At 45.2% G+C, this 17,674-nt stretch overlaps 1 protein-coding gene across 4 annotated transcripts in view; it reads right to left on the reverse strand.

The window, feature by feature from the left end:
• The window catches only part of TMPRSS3 (transmembrane serine protease 3), a 114,075-nt gene extending 96,963 nt beyond the window's left edge, over positions 1-17,112 (reverse strand). For all 4 annotated transcript variants that reach the window (XM_068270728.1, XM_068270726.1, XM_068270727.1 and 1 more), the window contains exons 1-2: positions 17,085-17,112; positions 3,710-3,851 (exon numbers count right to left, since the gene is read on the reverse strand). In XM_068270728.1, the coding sequence (XP_068126829.1) occupies positions 3,710-3,851; positions 17,085-17,105 (163 nt within the window). In that variant the 5' untranslated portion in view covers positions 17,106-17,112. The remainder of the gene's footprint in view (positions 1-3,709; positions 3,852-17,084) is intronic.
• Between the last annotated feature and the right edge of the window lie 562 nt (positions 17,113-17,674).

A 17,674-nucleotide genomic window follows, 5' to 3' on the forward strand; every position in this document is an offset into this window, starting at 1 on the left:
ATATTGTCATGAACGATACGAAAAGTCGTGCACAATCATCAGCCTCGGGCCGCCCATGATGCCAGGTGACGCCGCTTCCTCAGGTGTCAGGGCGGTGTCCCACCCACCCCCCTCCCTGCCTCTATGACCCGCAGCACTGCAGGAAGGAAGGAGAGTGGTTACCATAGCAGCACTTACACCAGAGGTAATAACTTCTGCATATGCGGCGCTGCTATGAGCTGCTGTCCTCTCTGCACTGTCTGCGGCGCTGCCTGAGGGTCGCGATCTGAGGTCTGTGAGGCAGGAAAACCTGTGGAGAATTTCTGGGCACATCCTCACAAGTTTACCTCAGGCAGCAAAAAGTCTAGAACCGGCCTTGGCAATCATGACCGATTTTTACATCGTCCAGCTATACTGTCATTTTCAGTTTAAATATACCACAGAAAGGTTTTTATTTCTTTCCTCCCCTCACCCCTCTGAATAGCGCAGTTCACACGCAGCTCCTCACGCCTAGGTGCTAATGGCAAATGGCTTGTTCATTCAGATCAGATTATGATCTCCCTCTAAAAAGTGAAGTCAGAAGAATGGGAAAATCACATTTATTAATAACTGGAGAGGTGATTATCGCAGCCAGAAGGCAAATATATCAGCATGTTTCTAAAAACTGGGGTAATAACTTGTTAAAATCATAGCATTCTAGCCGCTATGGAAACCGAGTTATTTAACGTTCGCTGACCCACATGTTAATCTGTCGATATTTGGTATTGATAAATCTGCCCTTTGATTCGCTGTAGGCCAGTCCAGAAAGATAGGGCAAAGGTTATTAATAAACTGTGTCGTTTCTGCTCATACAACCTGAGACCCACCCATGCTCTCCAGGGAGTAGGAACACCCACTTTTTTAGGAAAAGACAGCCCACACAGGACAGATCACAAAAAAGGTTCAGCCGCAGCAGCCATTGTAGTCTTCTAAATTTCATCGACTTAAGGTGGCCACTAATGATCCGATCCTTTTCATCCAATCTTACCGAATCTATGTAGTAGAAGGGTAAACTGAGTGAATATATTGAATAGATAATATAGGCAGTTTCCTTATATTAGAAATAAATTGTAAGACTGGATGAAAAATATTGGATCATTAGTGGCCACCTTATGGAGAACCTTTTTCCAGGCATTCGTTCTAGGAGGACCAAACACAAAATTTAAAGCAACAAAGTATGTAGCGTGCGTTCGGACCGCCTAGAACACATGCCTGGAAAAGGTCCTTCTTAGTGGATGGAAGTTGGAAGACTACAATGACTGCTGCGGCTAAACCTTTTATGCGATCTGTCCTGTGTGGGCTGTCTTTTCCTAAAACGGACTCTGATCTCATGTCCTACCATTTGAATCTGGAATATTTTATTCATTTATCCCCAAAGACTGCATTCAGCTAAGTACCTTTTCTCATTTTATTCTTTTATTTTAACCTGTGTCTTTATGCGTTAATTTGTTTGAGTAAATCTGTGTAATGCATTTTTGTTATTAAAACGTTTACAAATAATTTTTAACGGTTATGTACTACTCCTTCGAGGCGTTACCTAATGTTCCATAATACTTCGTATCTACAACCCGTATACGTGAATCAGGGACGGACAGATCAGGTGCGGATCCCTGCATACAGCTAAGGGTTAAGTTTCAGTGTTCTCAGTATATTATTATAGTTACGGTCGTGCTCCGTTATGCACGTGGTGGAAAGCGATTGAAATTGTATGTCTGTGGGTAATCCTTTGGAGTCAAAACGCTCCTCTTACCGAGTCGGTTCATAGATCATGAATCCACATATGGGCTACTATGGGCAAATTGACAGCGAGACCTAGTTTCTGAATCTAAAGCGATTAACCCAATGGGATTGGCCCTTGTAAGTCTGTTAAAGATACCTTAGCCCTTTTAAAATTGAAAAACGGGGGGAGCAGACATGTGTATGATGTTCTCCTCATGCCCACCACTTCCCCCGTTCTCCTTCGCCCCCCTCTGTGAGCATGCACACTAAGTCACACCTATGTAGTGCACATGCACAGAGCACTCCCCGCGGAGGAAGGATTTAAGGTTGTGCATCGCCAGGCAGCACCTGCACAGTGCTTACCGACCCTCCCAACCTGGAAGTAGCTCCGGGGTGGACATTACACCGTAATGAAGGAGGCGGAGTAGAACAGGGGAAGTGGTGGGCATGAGGATAGCCTCATCCACATGCCTGCTCCCCCATTTTTTTAATTTTGAAATGCGCTAAGGTAGCCTTTAATTTTAATGAACAGTGCAAAACAATTCACCTCAGGGACATATGGTGATTGGAGGGGGCCATGGTGCTGCCGCCTCACAAGTAACAGTGATGGGGGCACAGAATGGCTGCTTAGATAGGGGTTGGAACAAATTGGACGCACTTTGTGTTTGTGGGGATAGGGGGAGGAGTTGGAGGTACTACTACCTGTCCAGTGTCCAGCACACATCCACATACAGCATGCTGCCCTCTCTGTGACTTGTATGGCCACTGCTGCCTCCCTGTCACTCACGCCCAGACCTCAGATCAGCTGCAACATGTACAATGAGGAGAGCGGCACAGCGGCCACAGCGTAAACTTCAGATGAGGAAGTGAGGTCATTTCCTGTATGTGAAGTGTGCTGCACGGTTACTGTGTGCTGCTCTCCTCTCTTTGAATCGCTGCTGATCTGCAGGTCTGTGAGTGTCGGAGCTAAGGAGGCAGCAAGAAGCTATATACCCCCACTGACACCAGTGCTCTATACGCGGGGGCGGGGATAAAACCTGAAATAAAACTGCATCCTGTCTAATTCCTGCTTTCATGGAAGCAGTTCAAGCAGATATAGGGTTAACATCCCGTGTTTACAAATTAGCTGCTTTGCCATGACACAGGAGATTTCTGAGCTGACACAGCTGAAAGATCAAATTACAGTTGTGATTACTCACAGATGAGGGGGAGTTAGACATGCTATTTTCCTTCTGTCCTGTGCAAGAGTTCAGGTCCACTTTAATTGCATGTGATGCCCCCCGATGCCTCCACCGGATCTTGTCCGGCATGGCACCAGACTACTCAGATCAAAGTGTCGGACTAAATCTGACACTTTGATCCCATTCAGTACCAATATGTCCCTTAGGCGTAATTTTGTATTATGCTTATGCAAAAACCTACAGACATGAAACCAGTATGGGTGGGTAGTGCTGTGCATGTGCTCATTTGTGCTGCAAATATCATCTTTCTATCTTTTATAGTTTTTGAGATATTCATGTTTTTATAAAGGTCAAAAGTTCACTCAGCCTTTGCAATAATGTGGGGGGCTGAGTGAACTTTTGACCTTTATAAAAATGTGAATATCTCAAAAACTATAGAAGATAGAAAGCTGATTTTTGCAGCACAAATGACCACATGCACGGCACTACCCACCCATATCAGTGTCATATCTGAATGGGGCTGGGTGGTGGTATCGTTTCAGAAATAATAATAAGTGCTATTATCTTTAAAATGAAAACAGCACAAATCTTAATGATTGTAGCACAAATGGGCATAAACGTAGCACTAACCAAACATGAAGGAATTTTTATTTGTGCTGTTTGTAGGGGGGAGGGGGAAGCTTCATGGAGCTTAGCTGAGAGCTCCATCTGCTGGTCACAAGTGACACATGTGATTCACTCATAGCTATCATGTCATGTTCATTTGATGCACTGAACTGAACTGATGGTACCTGCTTTGTCTTCTCCAGGCTCCACTTTTGTTTTTGACAGGAAGAATCTGAAGTAGGAGAAAGCGATATCTACCACAGGCACCTCCTCTTCTGACACCGACACGATCTCCAGGCTGCCAGTGGGAGGAGCTTCTTCCGGAGCCTAATAAGAACAAAACACAATAGAGGAGATGGGTGGACTCCTTTTGTTCACAACCTGATAAAAAGGGTCCCCGAATGCAGCCCGGGTCATTGACCATTTCTCCCACTACACCCCCCATTTTAAATTGCCTACACTTGCAGAAGGTATTTACATCTGTTGTGCACAGCATTTTAGTAGGGAGGCTTTTTGGTCCTTTTTAGCCTTTACACAGTCCTAGGAGTTCTGGTTCACCATGAGCTTGCTGTGCAATCTATATACGGTATATAAAATCGGATGTATGTATGTGTGTGTGTGTGTGTGTGTGTGTGTATGTGCCGCGATCACGCAAAAACGGCTTGACCGATTTGAACGAAACTTGGTACACAGATCCCTTACTACCTGGGATGATATGTTCTGGGGGTCTCGCGGCCCCCCTGCACATGTGGGCGGAGCTACAAACAGCTAATCAGATTCCACCCATTCAAGTCAATGGAAAAAATGTAAAAGGCTGCCATTCTCACGGTAATCAAGCCAGAGTCCCCACACTTGGCACAGTTGGTCACTTGGTGACCGAGGTTACAAATCCAGTAAAGGGGGCGGAGCATAAAACAGCAAATCAAATTTCAGCCGTTCATTTTACATGGTAAAATGTAAACTGCAGCCATTCTTAGACTGTTAATCGCAGGGTTCTCAAACTTGGCGCACTTGGTCACTGGGTGAATGCGATTAAGATTCAAGAAAATAGGTGGAGCCTACAACAGCCGATCAAAATTCACCTATTGATTTTCAAGAGGAATATTTAAACTGCTGCTATTCTTACACTTTTAATGGCAGAGGCTTCAAACTTGCTACAGTCAGTCAGTGGGTGACTGGGGTCCAAATTCACTAAAGGGGCGGGGCCACATACAGCCAATCAGATTTCCTTGGTGGATAAACTGCTTCAAATCACACATTTTTGATGCCAGGAACCTGAAAACTCACACACTTGGTCATTGGGTGACTGTGTGTCAAGGTTACAAAAAGTGGGCGGAGCTAAAAACAAATTTCACTGGAAAATATAAACTGCAGCCATTCTTACACCGTTAATAGCAGGGTTCTCAAACTTTGCACAGTTGGTCATTGGGTGACAGATTAGGATTTTGGAAGGTGGGTGGAGCCTACAACAGCCAATAAAAATTCACCTTTTGATTTTCAAAGGGAATGTTTCATCTGCTACCATTCTCTTATACTGGTAATAGCAGATGCCTCAAACCTGGTACAGTTGGTCACTGGGTGACTAGGGTCCAAATTCAGGAAGGGGCGGAGCCACAAACAGCCAGATTTGTTTGTTTTTCAATGGGAATATACAAAGTATTGATACCAAGGACCCCAAAGCTGATAAACTTGATGATTGAGTGACTGTATGTCAAGGTTAGAAAAAGTGGGCGGTGCCAACAACTTCATTTTTTACATTGCAGGGTTCCCAAACTTTACACAATTGGCCACTGGGTGACTGGGATGAATATTCAGAAATGTGGGTGGAGCCTACAACAGCCAATCAAAATGTACCTATTGATTTTCAAGGGGAATATTCACATTGCTACCATTCTTACACTGTTAGTGGCAGAGGCCTCAAACCTGATACAGTCAGTCATTGGGTGACTGGGGTCCAAATTCACTAAAGGGGTGGAGCCACAAACAGCCAATCAGATTTGTTAGATTGATTTCAGCTATTCTGTTATTGGCAGGGTTCTCAAACGTGACACAGTTGGCCACTGGGTGACTGGGACTAATATTCAGAAAAGTGGGTGGAGCCTACAGCAGCCAATCAAAATTCACCTTTTGATTTTCAAGGGGAATATTGCAACCGCAGCCATTCTTACACTGTTTAATGGCAGAGGCCTCAAACCTGCTACAGTCGGTCGTTAAGTGTCTGGGGTTCAAATTCAGTAAAGGGGCGGAGCCAAAAACAGCCAGATTTCTTTACTGGATAAACTGCTTCCATTACCACAATTTTATGCCAGGAACCCAAAAGCTCACAAACTTGGTCATTGTGTAGTGACTGTGTGTCCAGGTTACAAAAAGTGGGAGGAGTTAAAACAGACTTTTCTGGGAAATTGTAAACTGCAGCCCTTCTTCACTGTTAATGGAAGGGTTCTGAAACTTAGCATAGCTGCTTACTGGGTGACTGGGATTAATGTTCAGAAAAGTGGGTGGAACCTAAAAATGCCAATCAAAAATCACATGTCGCTTTTCAAGGAGAAAATTACAATTGCTGCCATTCTTGCACGGTTAATGGCACAAGCCTCAGACCTGGTACAGTTGGTCATTGGGTCACAGGGGATCAAATTCAGAAAAGGGGACAGAGCCACAAACAGTGAATCAGATTGGTTTCATTTCATGGGAAAATACAAATTATTGATGCCAAATTGCCAAGGACACCAAAGCTCACAAACTTGGTCATGCCAAAAACAAATTTCACTGGGAAAGTGTAAACTGCAGCCCTTCTTAAACTGTTTATGGCAGGGTTCCCAAACTTTGCCCAGATGGTCACTAAGTGACTGAGATTAATATTCAGGGAAGTGGGTGGAACCTATAATAGCCAATCAAAATTCACCTGTTGATTTTCAAGTGGATAATTTCAATTGCTGCCATTTTTCCACTGTTAATAGCAGATGCCTCAAACCTGCTACAGTTGGTCATTGGGTGACTGGGGTTCAAATGCTGGAGAGGGGGTGAAGCCACAAACAGCCAATCTGATTTGTTTAATTTCTATTGGAATATACAAATTATTGATGCCAAGGACCCCAAAGCTCACAAACTTGGTAATTGAGTGTTTGTCCGTTAGGGTTATAAAGTGGCCGGAGCTAACACCAGCCAAATACATACACGGGCAATGCCGGGTCATCAATGGGTGGAGACAAATACAAATTTCACTGGGAAAATGTAAACTGCAGCTATTCTTACACTGTTTATGGCAGGGTTTTTAAACTTTGCACAGTTGGTCACTGGGTGACTGGGATTAATATTCAGAAAAGTGGGTGGAGCCTACAAAAGTGTATCAAACTTCACCTATTGCTTTTCAATGGGAATATTTAATTGCTACCATTCTTGCACTGTTAATGGCACAGGCCTCAAACCTGGTACAGTTGGTTATTGGGTGACTGGGGTTCAAATTCAGAAAAGGGTGTGGAGCCACAAACAGCCAATCATATTTTTTCATTTCAATGCAAATTATTGATACCAAAGACCGCAAAGCTCACAAACTTGGTCAGTGAGTAATTGTGTGTTAGGGCTAGAAAAATTATGCAGAGTCAACACCAGCCAAATACATACCCGAGCAACGCCGGGCAATCAGCATGCTATCTCAGAGCATTGTCACCTGGCTGTGATCTTAATATTAACTGTAACTAGAGGTATATGAAGACTGCCATATGTATTTACATTTAAGTAATACCAGTTGCCGGGCAGCCCTGCTGATCCTCTGCCTCTAATACTTTTAGCCATAGACCCGGTACAAACATGCAGCAGATCAGGTGTTTCTGACATTATTGTCAGATCTGACAAGATTAGCTGCATGCTTGTTTCTGGTGTTGTTCGAACACTAATGCAGCCAAACAGACCAAAAGGGCTGCCAAGCAACTGGTATTGTTTGAGAGGAAATAAATATGGCAGCCTCCATATACCTCTCACTTCAGTTGTCACTTAAGGCTTCTTTCCCACTAAGACGTTGCGTTAGATGACACGTTAAGATCGCATAACGTGCCCCTAACGCAACGCCTGGTGGTGTTGGAGCAGGACGCTACCAAGAGCCGCGTTAAAAGCAGCTCTTGGTGCGCCTGCTCTGTCGCACACGCTGCGGAGACCACGTGAGCGGAGCTCTCCGCATCACGTGGTCCCGCCAGCCTATAAGCGGCCGCTCCTGGAAGTAAACACTGCAAGTGCAGTGAATATAAAGTAGCCATGTGCCTGGCTACGTAGCGGCCTCTTCCCACCTCCTCTCCGCCCACAAAATAAAAAAAAACACCCATACTGATCATGTGCAAACAGTCTAACGAGGCTTAAGTCGCAAGAACGCACAGTATGCTGTACTTCAAACGAACGTGCAGCGTTACTGTGTAACGCAACGTGGGCACTGTGAACAGCCCATTGATTTTTCATTGCTGTGCGGTGGGGTGCGTTACAGGCTGCTCTAACGTGCGCCTGTAACGTCCCACTGTGAAAGCAGCCTAAAGGATGATTGTTGCAAAAAAATGTAAACCGTTAAATTCATATGTACAATTTGTACATTTAACCCAGAATAAAATTCATGATAACATTGTTTTTTCCTATGTTGCTGTCACTTACAATACATAGTTAAAATCTGACAGATCTGAGAGGTTTTGGACTAGTCCATCTGTTAATAGGGAATTTTCAAAGCATTACTGAATGGCAGTTGCTCAGTTCAACTACCAAAACAGTGTCCGAAAGAATAGGGAGGAGTAATTTGGACGCTGACAGAAGATGGACCACAAATTACTACAAAAACACTGTCATTCGGCCGCCAGCAATAGCTGGAAGCCGGATTGCATCTTTCCCCACTAACCACGGCGGCCCGGAGGGGGAATAGTACTTAATGCCGCCGGGACTTTTGCAGGAGCAGGGTGAGCTGTTTTTCGGCTTTACCCAACTCTCCTAGTGGCTGAATTACGTGTATACCTTCACAGGGGGTGCTTTTGTAAAGAATTAAGGAAAAACTGAGAACTCCCCATAAGGAGATACAAAAAGTCCAAAACCTTTCAAGTTTGTACTGCTTACTGTAAGAGACAGAAACATAGGAAAAAAGTAATTTTTGGGGCATTGCACACTGGGAGAAATGCACATCTTATAAGTATGTGTTTACATGTGTTTTAAAGGTGAGTGCATCAGATAGCCGCAAAAACCACTGCTCCCCGCCACTCCTGTGGGCCGCACCGACCCACTTTCACTTTGGTGACCTCTGGGTCACGACGCTGCACTGAGAGACTGTGGCCTCAATTCACGAAGCTTTATCAAACACTTTATCAAACGTTTGATAATTTACCTCATGGGTAAAATCTAATTTTGAAATTCTCTAAGGTGTTATATATTTATTGAATGTTTTATCAATAAAACGTTCAATAACTGTATAAAACTTTAGTGAATTCAAAATTAGAGTTGGGCCGAACGGTTCGCCTGCGAACGGTTCCATGCGAACTTCAGCGTCCCGCAGGCGAACCTTTGCGGAAGTTCGGTTCGCCCCATAATGCACATGGAGGGTCAACTTTGACCCTCTACATCACAGTCAGCAGGCCCAGTGTAGCCAATTAGGCTACACTAGCCCCTGGAGCCCCACCCCCCCTTATATAAGGCAGGCAGCGGCGGCCATTACGGTCACTCGTGTGCTGCCTGCGTTAGTGAGAGTAGGGCGAGCTGCTGCAGACTGTCTCTCAGGGAAAGATTAGTTAGGCTTAACTTGTTCCTGTCTGGCTGCATACCTGTTCTGTGAACCCACCACTGCATACCTGTGCTGTGAACCCACCACTACATACCTGTGCTGTGAACCCACCACTGCATACCTGTGCTGTGAACCCACCACTGCATACCTGTTCTGTGAACCCACCACTGCATACCTGTGCTGTGAACCCACCACTGCATACCTGTTCAGTGAACCTGCCACTGCATACCTGTTCTGTTCAGTGGACCCGCCACTGTATACCTGTTCATTGAACCCACCACTGCATACCTGTGCTGTGAACCCACCACTGCATACCTGTTCTGTGAACCCACCACTGCATACCTGTGCTGTGAACCCACCACTGCATACCTGTTCAGTGAACCTGCCACTGCATACCTGTTCTGTTCAGTGGACCCGCCACTGTATACCTGTTCATTGAACCCACCACTGCATACCTGTGCTGTGAACCCACCACTGCATACCTGTTCTGTGAACCCACCACTGCATACCTGTTCAGTGAACCCGCCACTGCATACCTGTTCTGTTCAGTGGACCCGCCACTGTATACCTGTTCAGTGAACCCGCCACTGCATACCTGTTCTGTTCAGTGGACCCGCCACTGTATACCTGTTCAGTGAACCCGCCACTGCATACCTGTTGTGTTCAGTGAACCTGCCACTGCATACCTGTTCTGTGAACCCGCCACTGTATACCTGTTCTGTTTAGTGAACCCGCCACTGTATACCTGTTCAGTGAACCCGCCACTGCATACCTGTTGTGTTCAGTGAACCTGCCACTGCATACCTGTTCTGTGAACCCGCCACTGCATACCTGTTCTGTTCAGTGGACCCGCCACTGTATACCTGTTCAGTGAACCCGCCACTGCATACCTGTTGTGTTCAGTGAACCTGCCACTGCATACCTGTTCTGTAAACCCGCCACTGTATACCTGTTCTGTTTAGTGAACCCGCCACTGTATACCTGTTCTGTTTAGTGAACCCGCCACTGCATACCTGTTCTGTTCAGTGGACCCGCCACTGTATACCTGTTCAGTGAACCCGCCACTGCATACCTGTTGTGTTCAGTGAACCTGCCACTGCATACCTGTTCTGTGAACCCGCCACTGTATACCTGTTCTGTTTAGTGAACCCGCCACTGCATACCTGTTCTGTTCAGTGGACCCGCCACTGTATACCTGTTCAGTGAACCCGCCACTGCATACCTCATTGTGGTCAGACCAAATTTGATCAGCTGGACAGTCACTGTTCTGTCATTCAGCTACATCAGCCAGGCGACTATATGGGCTGTAAAGCCACCAAAACCTGCACTCTCGCCATGGTGCGCACCAGTCCAGCACGGCCATCACTACACAAACAGCTGTTTGCGGTGCGTTACACGGTGAGTTTGGTGTGTCAGTGTGAAGCAGTACCTTAATTACACTACCTGATTGATGTATACACATGCAAGATGTTTGAAAGCACTTTAGGCCTGTCATTTAGCATTCAATGTGATTTCTGCCCTTAAAACGCTGCTTTGCGTCAAATCCAGATTTTTCCCCGGGACTTTTGGCATGTATCCCACTCCGCCATGCCCCCCTCCAGGTGTTAGACCCCTTGAAACATCTTTTCCATCACTTTTGTGGCCAGCATAATTATTTTTTTTTTCAAAGTTCGCATCCCCATTGAAGTCTATTGCGGTTCGCGAACTTTAACGCGAACCGAACCTTCCGCGGAAGTTCGCGAACCAGGTTCGCGAACCTAAAATCGGAGGTTCGGCCCAACTCTACTCAAAATTAGATTTTACCCATGAGGTAAATTATCAAATGTTTGATAAAGTGTTTGATAAAGCTTAGTGAATTGAGGCCTGTGTGTCTCTCATAGCGTGCAGGGAGGTGGGGGAGCGGCAGGAGGTGCGGCAGGGAACAGGAAATCCCTCTCCCACATGTGTACCTCCGAGATAGCGACAGATAATGTTAGTAAACTCGGGGGGATATAGCACAGGGGGGGGGGGAGGGGGGTAGAGAGCGGAGGTGTGGGGACACAGAGGATTGTCATGAGGCAGAGAACATGCCTCTGTGTCCATCTGCCCACCTCTGGTTCTTTTTAAGGTACTAGAGGGTTTGTATCTATTGGCTACTGAGATTTCCCCCCTAAAAGAGTACAGAACATACCACATATTTTATTTAGCAATATAATGGGCTTGATTCACAAAAGATTGCTAACTGTTAGCACGGCCGTTTTCGCGTGAATTTTCATGCGCAATTAACCAGTTCACCCCCAAGGGTTTTTACACTAACGGACCAGAGCAATTTTCACTTGTCAGTGCTCCTCCCTTTTATTCCCTAACAACTTTATTACTACTTATCACAAGAAAATGATCTATACCTCGTTTTTTTCGCCACCAATTAGGCTTTCTGTGAGTAGTACATTTTGCTAAGAATATTTTTATTCTAAATGTGTTTTAATGAGAAAAAACAAAAAAAAAGAAAAAAATCATTATTTCTCAGGTTTTAGCCATTATAGTTTTAAAATTAAACATTCTCCTGTGGATAAAACAAGCACATATTATTTACCCAGTTGTCCCGATAATTAAACCATTTAAATTATGTCCCTATCACAATGTATGGCGACAATATATTATTTTGAAATATAGGTGTTATTTTTCTGTTTTTGTTTTTTTTTTGTTCTGGCCATAATTACCAGCCCCAATGTAATAAATTAAAATTAATTTTCCCCCATAAAATATAGATTAAAAAAAGCTGAGTCCATAAGGAAACTATTTATTTATTTATTTATTTTAAGCTGAATTTTTTTTACAAGTGTTTTTTTTTTTTGGGTGGGAGGGTTGTAAGTGTAATTTTATTAATGATGTGTATGTGATTTGTATGTCTGTATTTTGTATGTGTAATATACTTTTTGGCCACAAGATGGCACTAGTGAACACTTCGTTATAGGAAGTGATCACTTTTTTTTTTTTTTACACTTTATTGAACAGTAACAATTTCCTGTTTTTGTGAATGGACGTAGCCGCTGTTCGCGGTCACGTCCATTCACTCCAGGCACTGCGATTGGGTAGAGGACTGTTCGGTCCTCTTCCCCAATCACTCAGCACGGCGGTAGCGGCGCACACACGGCGGTAGCGGCGGCGGGAACGCGCGACGTATTAAAACGTCATGTTGCTGTTAATAGGGTAAAGCATGACGTTTTAATACGTTAGGGTGTCATTAAATGGTTAAACAGTTTCGCTTGCGAATGCAAATTTTCGTGCAAAATCGTTTTCGTGCACAAATGCGAATTTTCACACGAAAATGATAACGATTTCACAAGAAAATTCGCGTTTGCGCGCAAAAACATTCAATTGCGCACGGAAATTCACGATCGCGCGCAAACGCAAAAATTCGCGTGAAAACGGCTGTGCTAACAGTTAGCACTCTTTTGTGAATCAAGCCCCATGTGTTTGAGTAAAACAAAAAAAATCCACATAATGACATACTAAGTCTGTTTAGACTGCATCATCTTCAACATCAGACTAGTTCTACCATAATCTGATTAAAATATTTAAGGCTCGGAAAAAAAAAATTGCAGTTATGTATGCAAAAGTGCTTCTCTGAGCTCTTCGACCCACTGGATTGAATACAGTCCTGTTTTCTGAAGCACTTAAGAGACAGTGAGAGACAGCTTTAAGATAATGTTTTACTGCAGGAAAGTTCAAAAGGTCATTATTTCTGCTTTGTTTTATAGCTCAAAAGACATTATGAGTGGTTTTAAAATTGCAACTGTGACAGTCTGATGCAATGGTATAAAAAAGCTATATAACTGAAAATCTATATATATAATTCAGTAAGTGCCTCAACCGTCCAGCAAGAAGAAGAAGTACTTTGCAGGAGAAAATGTATGCGTGCTCAAAGACCAAGTTTGAGGCCTCCTTTCCACGGACTGTTGAGCTGTGTGCTCAGCAAGCAGTTACCAGGCACAAGTAAGAAGTTATCAGGCAGCAACAAGCAGTTATCAGGCAGCAACAAGCAGTTACTAGGCAGCAGTGAGCAGTTACCAGGCAGCAGTGAGCAGTTACTAGGCAGCAGTGAGCAGTTGAGAGAGTTTGAGAGGCATTTCACTGCCTATTAACAGTCCGTGGAAAGGAGGCCTAACCCTAGCAAGTCTGGGTTTGCAAATCTGGCCTAATTGGCTATTCATAATTGAATAAGGGCCTCAACCTTCCAGCAAGAAGAAGAAGTACTTTGCATGAGAAAATGTATGCGTGCTCAAAGACCAAGTTTGATGCCTCCTTTCCACGGACTGTTGAGCTGTGTGCTCAGCAAGCAGTTACCAGGCACAAGTAAGAAGTTATCAGGCAGCAACGAGCAGTTATCAGGCAGCAACAAGCAGTTACTAGGCAGCAGTGAGCAGTTGAGAGAGTTTGAGAGGCATTTCACTGCCTATCAACAGTCTGTGGAAAGGAGGCTTAACCCTAGCAAGTCTGGCTTTGCAAATCTGGCCTAATTGACTATTCATGAGGCAATGCTCATGCAAATATGCATTTGCTTTCGCATGTCAAACTATGCAGGGTCAAAAAACCAATACTGCAAAGCGGTCGTGGAGCAGTGCTTTTCAGCACTGCTAGATTTGGGCGCAGCGAGTGCCGCCATAGACTGTAATGGGAATCAGTCTATAGCGGCGCTCAGTGAGTAACGTCGGCGCCGTCAGAAGACGGAGCCGAAGTTGCTTAAAAAACACAATAATTCGACCTCCAGCAATCGCTGGAAGCCGAATTATATCATTCCCCCACTATCCATGGCGGCCTGGAGGGGGAATAGTAATTATATAATAGAGTAAGTGCCTCAACCTTCAAACAAGAAGAAGAAGTAGCGCCCTGCCCCCAGGGCTGGTCCAAGCAAGAAGAAGGGGCTGGTCCAAGCAAGAAGTAGTGTCATATTAAACCAAGGGCAAAGAGGGATAATTTGCATATTCAGTAGCAGTGCATTGTGGGTAACCACAAATGTTCACTTATAGCTGAATTATTGCAGATTTGCTTCTGTTTTAAGAAGGAAAATTACACCAAGCTTTGCTTTTTTTAGTAGGAGGGCTTTTTGGTCTCTTTTATCATCCTATACATTCTTAGTAGTTTGGGTCACCCTGAGCTGCTTGGTTACTCTGTTGTACTGGTCCAAGCCCTATCTCATACAGCCGTATCAATCTCTGCCATGTACTGATGAGGACCAAAAGTCTGAAACGGTGTCTACATGTGGGTTTGATATGACTGTGTAAAATTTAAAGCTATATGCTTGCTATACACCAGTGGCTCTGGATGCTTGCTTGGCTTACTAAGTAATGTACTGATGAGGACTAAAAGTCTGAAACAGGCTGTCACATGTGGGTTTGATATGACTGTGTAAAACTTATAGCTATAGGCTTGCTTGACTTATCAAGGGTGAAAAGGAATAATTTGCATATTTAGTAGCAGTGCATTGTGGGTAACCACAAATGTTCACTTATAGCTGAATTATTGCACATTTCCTTCTGTATTAGGAAGGCAAATTACATCAAGCTTTGCTTTTCTTAGTAGGAGGTCTTTTTGGTCCCTTTTATCCCCCTATACATTCCGAGTGGTTTGGGTCACCCTGAGCTGCTTGGTTACTCTGTTGTACTGGTCCAAGCCCTATCTCATACAGCTGTATCAATCCCTGCCATGTACTGATGAGGATGAAAAGTCTGAAACAGGCTGTCTACATGTGGGTTTGATATGACTGTGTAAAATTTAAAGCTATATGCTTGCTATACACCAGCGGCTCTGGATGCTTGCTTGGCTTACCAAGGGGGAAAAGGGGTAATTTGCATATTTAGTAGCAGTGCATTGTGGGTAACCACAAATGTTCACTTAGGGCCCTTTTCCACCAGCGCGTTTGCGCTGGCTGAATCGCAAAACCGCAAACCGCTAGCGATTTTACAATCGCTACGGTTTGCTTTTTAACATAGGAATCGCGGTAGGTCATTTCCACTACCGCGATTCGCTTTTGTCGGGAACGCGAACGCGCGGCGGAGCGATAATTGCCGCGATTTTGCTATGCAGTGCATAGCACAGCAATATGAGCAAAGATGAATCGCTGCTAAACAATGTATTTAACCCCCCAAAATCCCGGGGCAAAATTCCACCACTTTCCAGGTTGTGGATTTTGCTGCCCAGGGGAGGCAGAGCTTTGTGCTGTAGCTCTGCCTCCAGTACAGCCAATCTGCTGATCGCCGCCTCTCCCCGCCCCTCTCAGTGAAAGAAGACTGAGAGGGGTGGGAGGAGGCGGAGATCCGCGGAGATTGACTGGAGCAGAGGCAGAGCTACTGCACAAAGCTCTGCCTCTAACCGGAAGTACCGGAGGATTTTGCCCCGGTGATTTTGGGGGGTTAAATACATCGTTCATCCACGCGGATGCGTTGATTCATCTTTGCTCATATTGCTGAAGAGCACTGTAAAGTTAAAAGAGGAATTTTTCTTCGCTTCAGAATCCCTTTAAGCTGTACATACTACGGATCAGGGCTGTTTCTAGCCATATTGGCACCCCAGGCCAGGCACTATTTGTCTCCCTACCCCAATCTAGGGAACAGGAAGATCGTAACCTACTTCAATTAGTTTTGTGGGCAACATTAACAAATTGATAGTTTATATAGAAATAATGTTGTTTCTCGAAAAAAAAAGTTTGTGAAAGATCCACAAATTAATGCCAGGCCATATACTGTACATCTCACTGGCCAAACTCACTGAACCTTCCTGTGACCGTTTTGTATGTTGTGTATCCATTTTATAAACATTATACTGTGTTACAGGTCTTTACAGGTTAAGGGGCCCATACACTTGTCGATTTCAGCCATCGATCGATTCTATTGAATCGATCAGAAATCGATTCTATCAATTCTATCGATCGACTGATTTGCGGCCGATTTCAATCGATTTCATCTATCTTACAGGATGAAAGATCTAGGTCGATCTGCTGCTGGTTGCAGATCTATGGCCCATAGAGTTGCATTGGATCTAATGGTCCAATAATGCATTTAGATTCATTCTGAAATCTATTGGAAATCTGTTCCTAGTGTGTGGCACACATCAGATAGTTTCCTGTCAAATTCGACCTGACAGGCATCTGACAGAAATCTATCTGATGGTCGAATCTGCTGCAAATCTATAAGTGTATGACCACCTTAAGAATATCGCCCTGGAAATCCAATCAGAGTTGCAACAATCGCCACAGCAGTGCCCCCTGCAGTCATCCTGTGCCCTCGCCATCCTTCTGCTACAATCAAGCAAGCAGCGACAACCCCCTCAAAGCTGGGAAAATCACTACTGCGCAGAACGCTGCTGACCAAAAGAGCGCAATCAGGTTGCGAGCGGTTTGGGGCCGCACATGCGTGGCAGCCTCCGACTGGCCACAACTGACCAGCTTTAAGGGGGTCGCTGGTGCTGGCTGGAAGGTCGTGGAAGGACAGCGCAAGGCACAGGGTGACTGCGGGGGGGGGGGGGGGGGCACCAGGTTGATCAGGTCAGTCACCCCTGAAATAGCTGCTGGCTACTGAATCTCCCGTGAAAGGCTGAAGATAAAATGAGAGACAAGTAAAGCTGGCCATACACTGGCCCGATTTGCCGCCGATTCGACAGCAGATTCGATCACTGGGATCGAATCTGCTGCCAATCGTTCGCGCTAAACGCACCCGCCGATCCGATTTCTTTCGGAAATCGGAATGGTCCGTCGATTGCGCCGTGCGGGTTACTTCCGTCGATCGCCCGCGGGTAGGCAGTGCGTCGCTAGTGGCGGCCGATCCGATACAGTTATACATTACCTGACGCTGGCTCCCGGGCATCTTCTCCGCATCTTCTCCGCGCTGCACCGCTCTTGCTTCCATCCCAGCGTACATTAACTTCCTGTGTCACTCCAGTGACCAGGAAGTTCAAATAGAGGGCGCTCTATTTGAACTTCCTGGTCACGGAGTGACACAGTGTATGCTGGGATGCGGTACGGGGTGCAGCGCGGAGAAGAGGACCCGGAGCCAGCTTCAGGTAATGTATACGGGGGGGGGGGGGGGACAGGCGGCAGCGGCGGCTCCACAGATTGTGATCGGTTTCAGGCTGAAATCGATTCACAATCTGTTTGCAGTAAAGACAGCCATACGATCCCTCTCTGATCAGATTCGATCAGATAGGGATCTGTCAGCTGGTCGATCTAATGGCAAATCGACCAGTGTATGGCTACCTTAACAGTGCTTGTTATTAAAAGACCACTATTGCGAAAAAGGTAAACTGAGAAGGATATGGATTCTTCCCCTTAAAATAATACCAGTTGCCTGACTCTTCTGCTGATCCTGTGTCTCTAATACGTTTAGCCACTGCCTACCAACAAGCATGCAGATCAGGTGCTCTGACTGAAGTCAGA

The sequence above is a fragment of the Hyperolius riggenbachi genome, chromosome 2 (genome assembly GCF_040937935.1).
Source record: "Hyperolius riggenbachi isolate aHypRig1 chromosome 2, aHypRig1.pri, whole genome shotgun sequence".
Taxonomy (NCBI): domain Eukaryota; kingdom Metazoa; phylum Chordata; class Amphibia; order Anura; family Hyperoliidae; genus Hyperolius; species Hyperolius riggenbachi.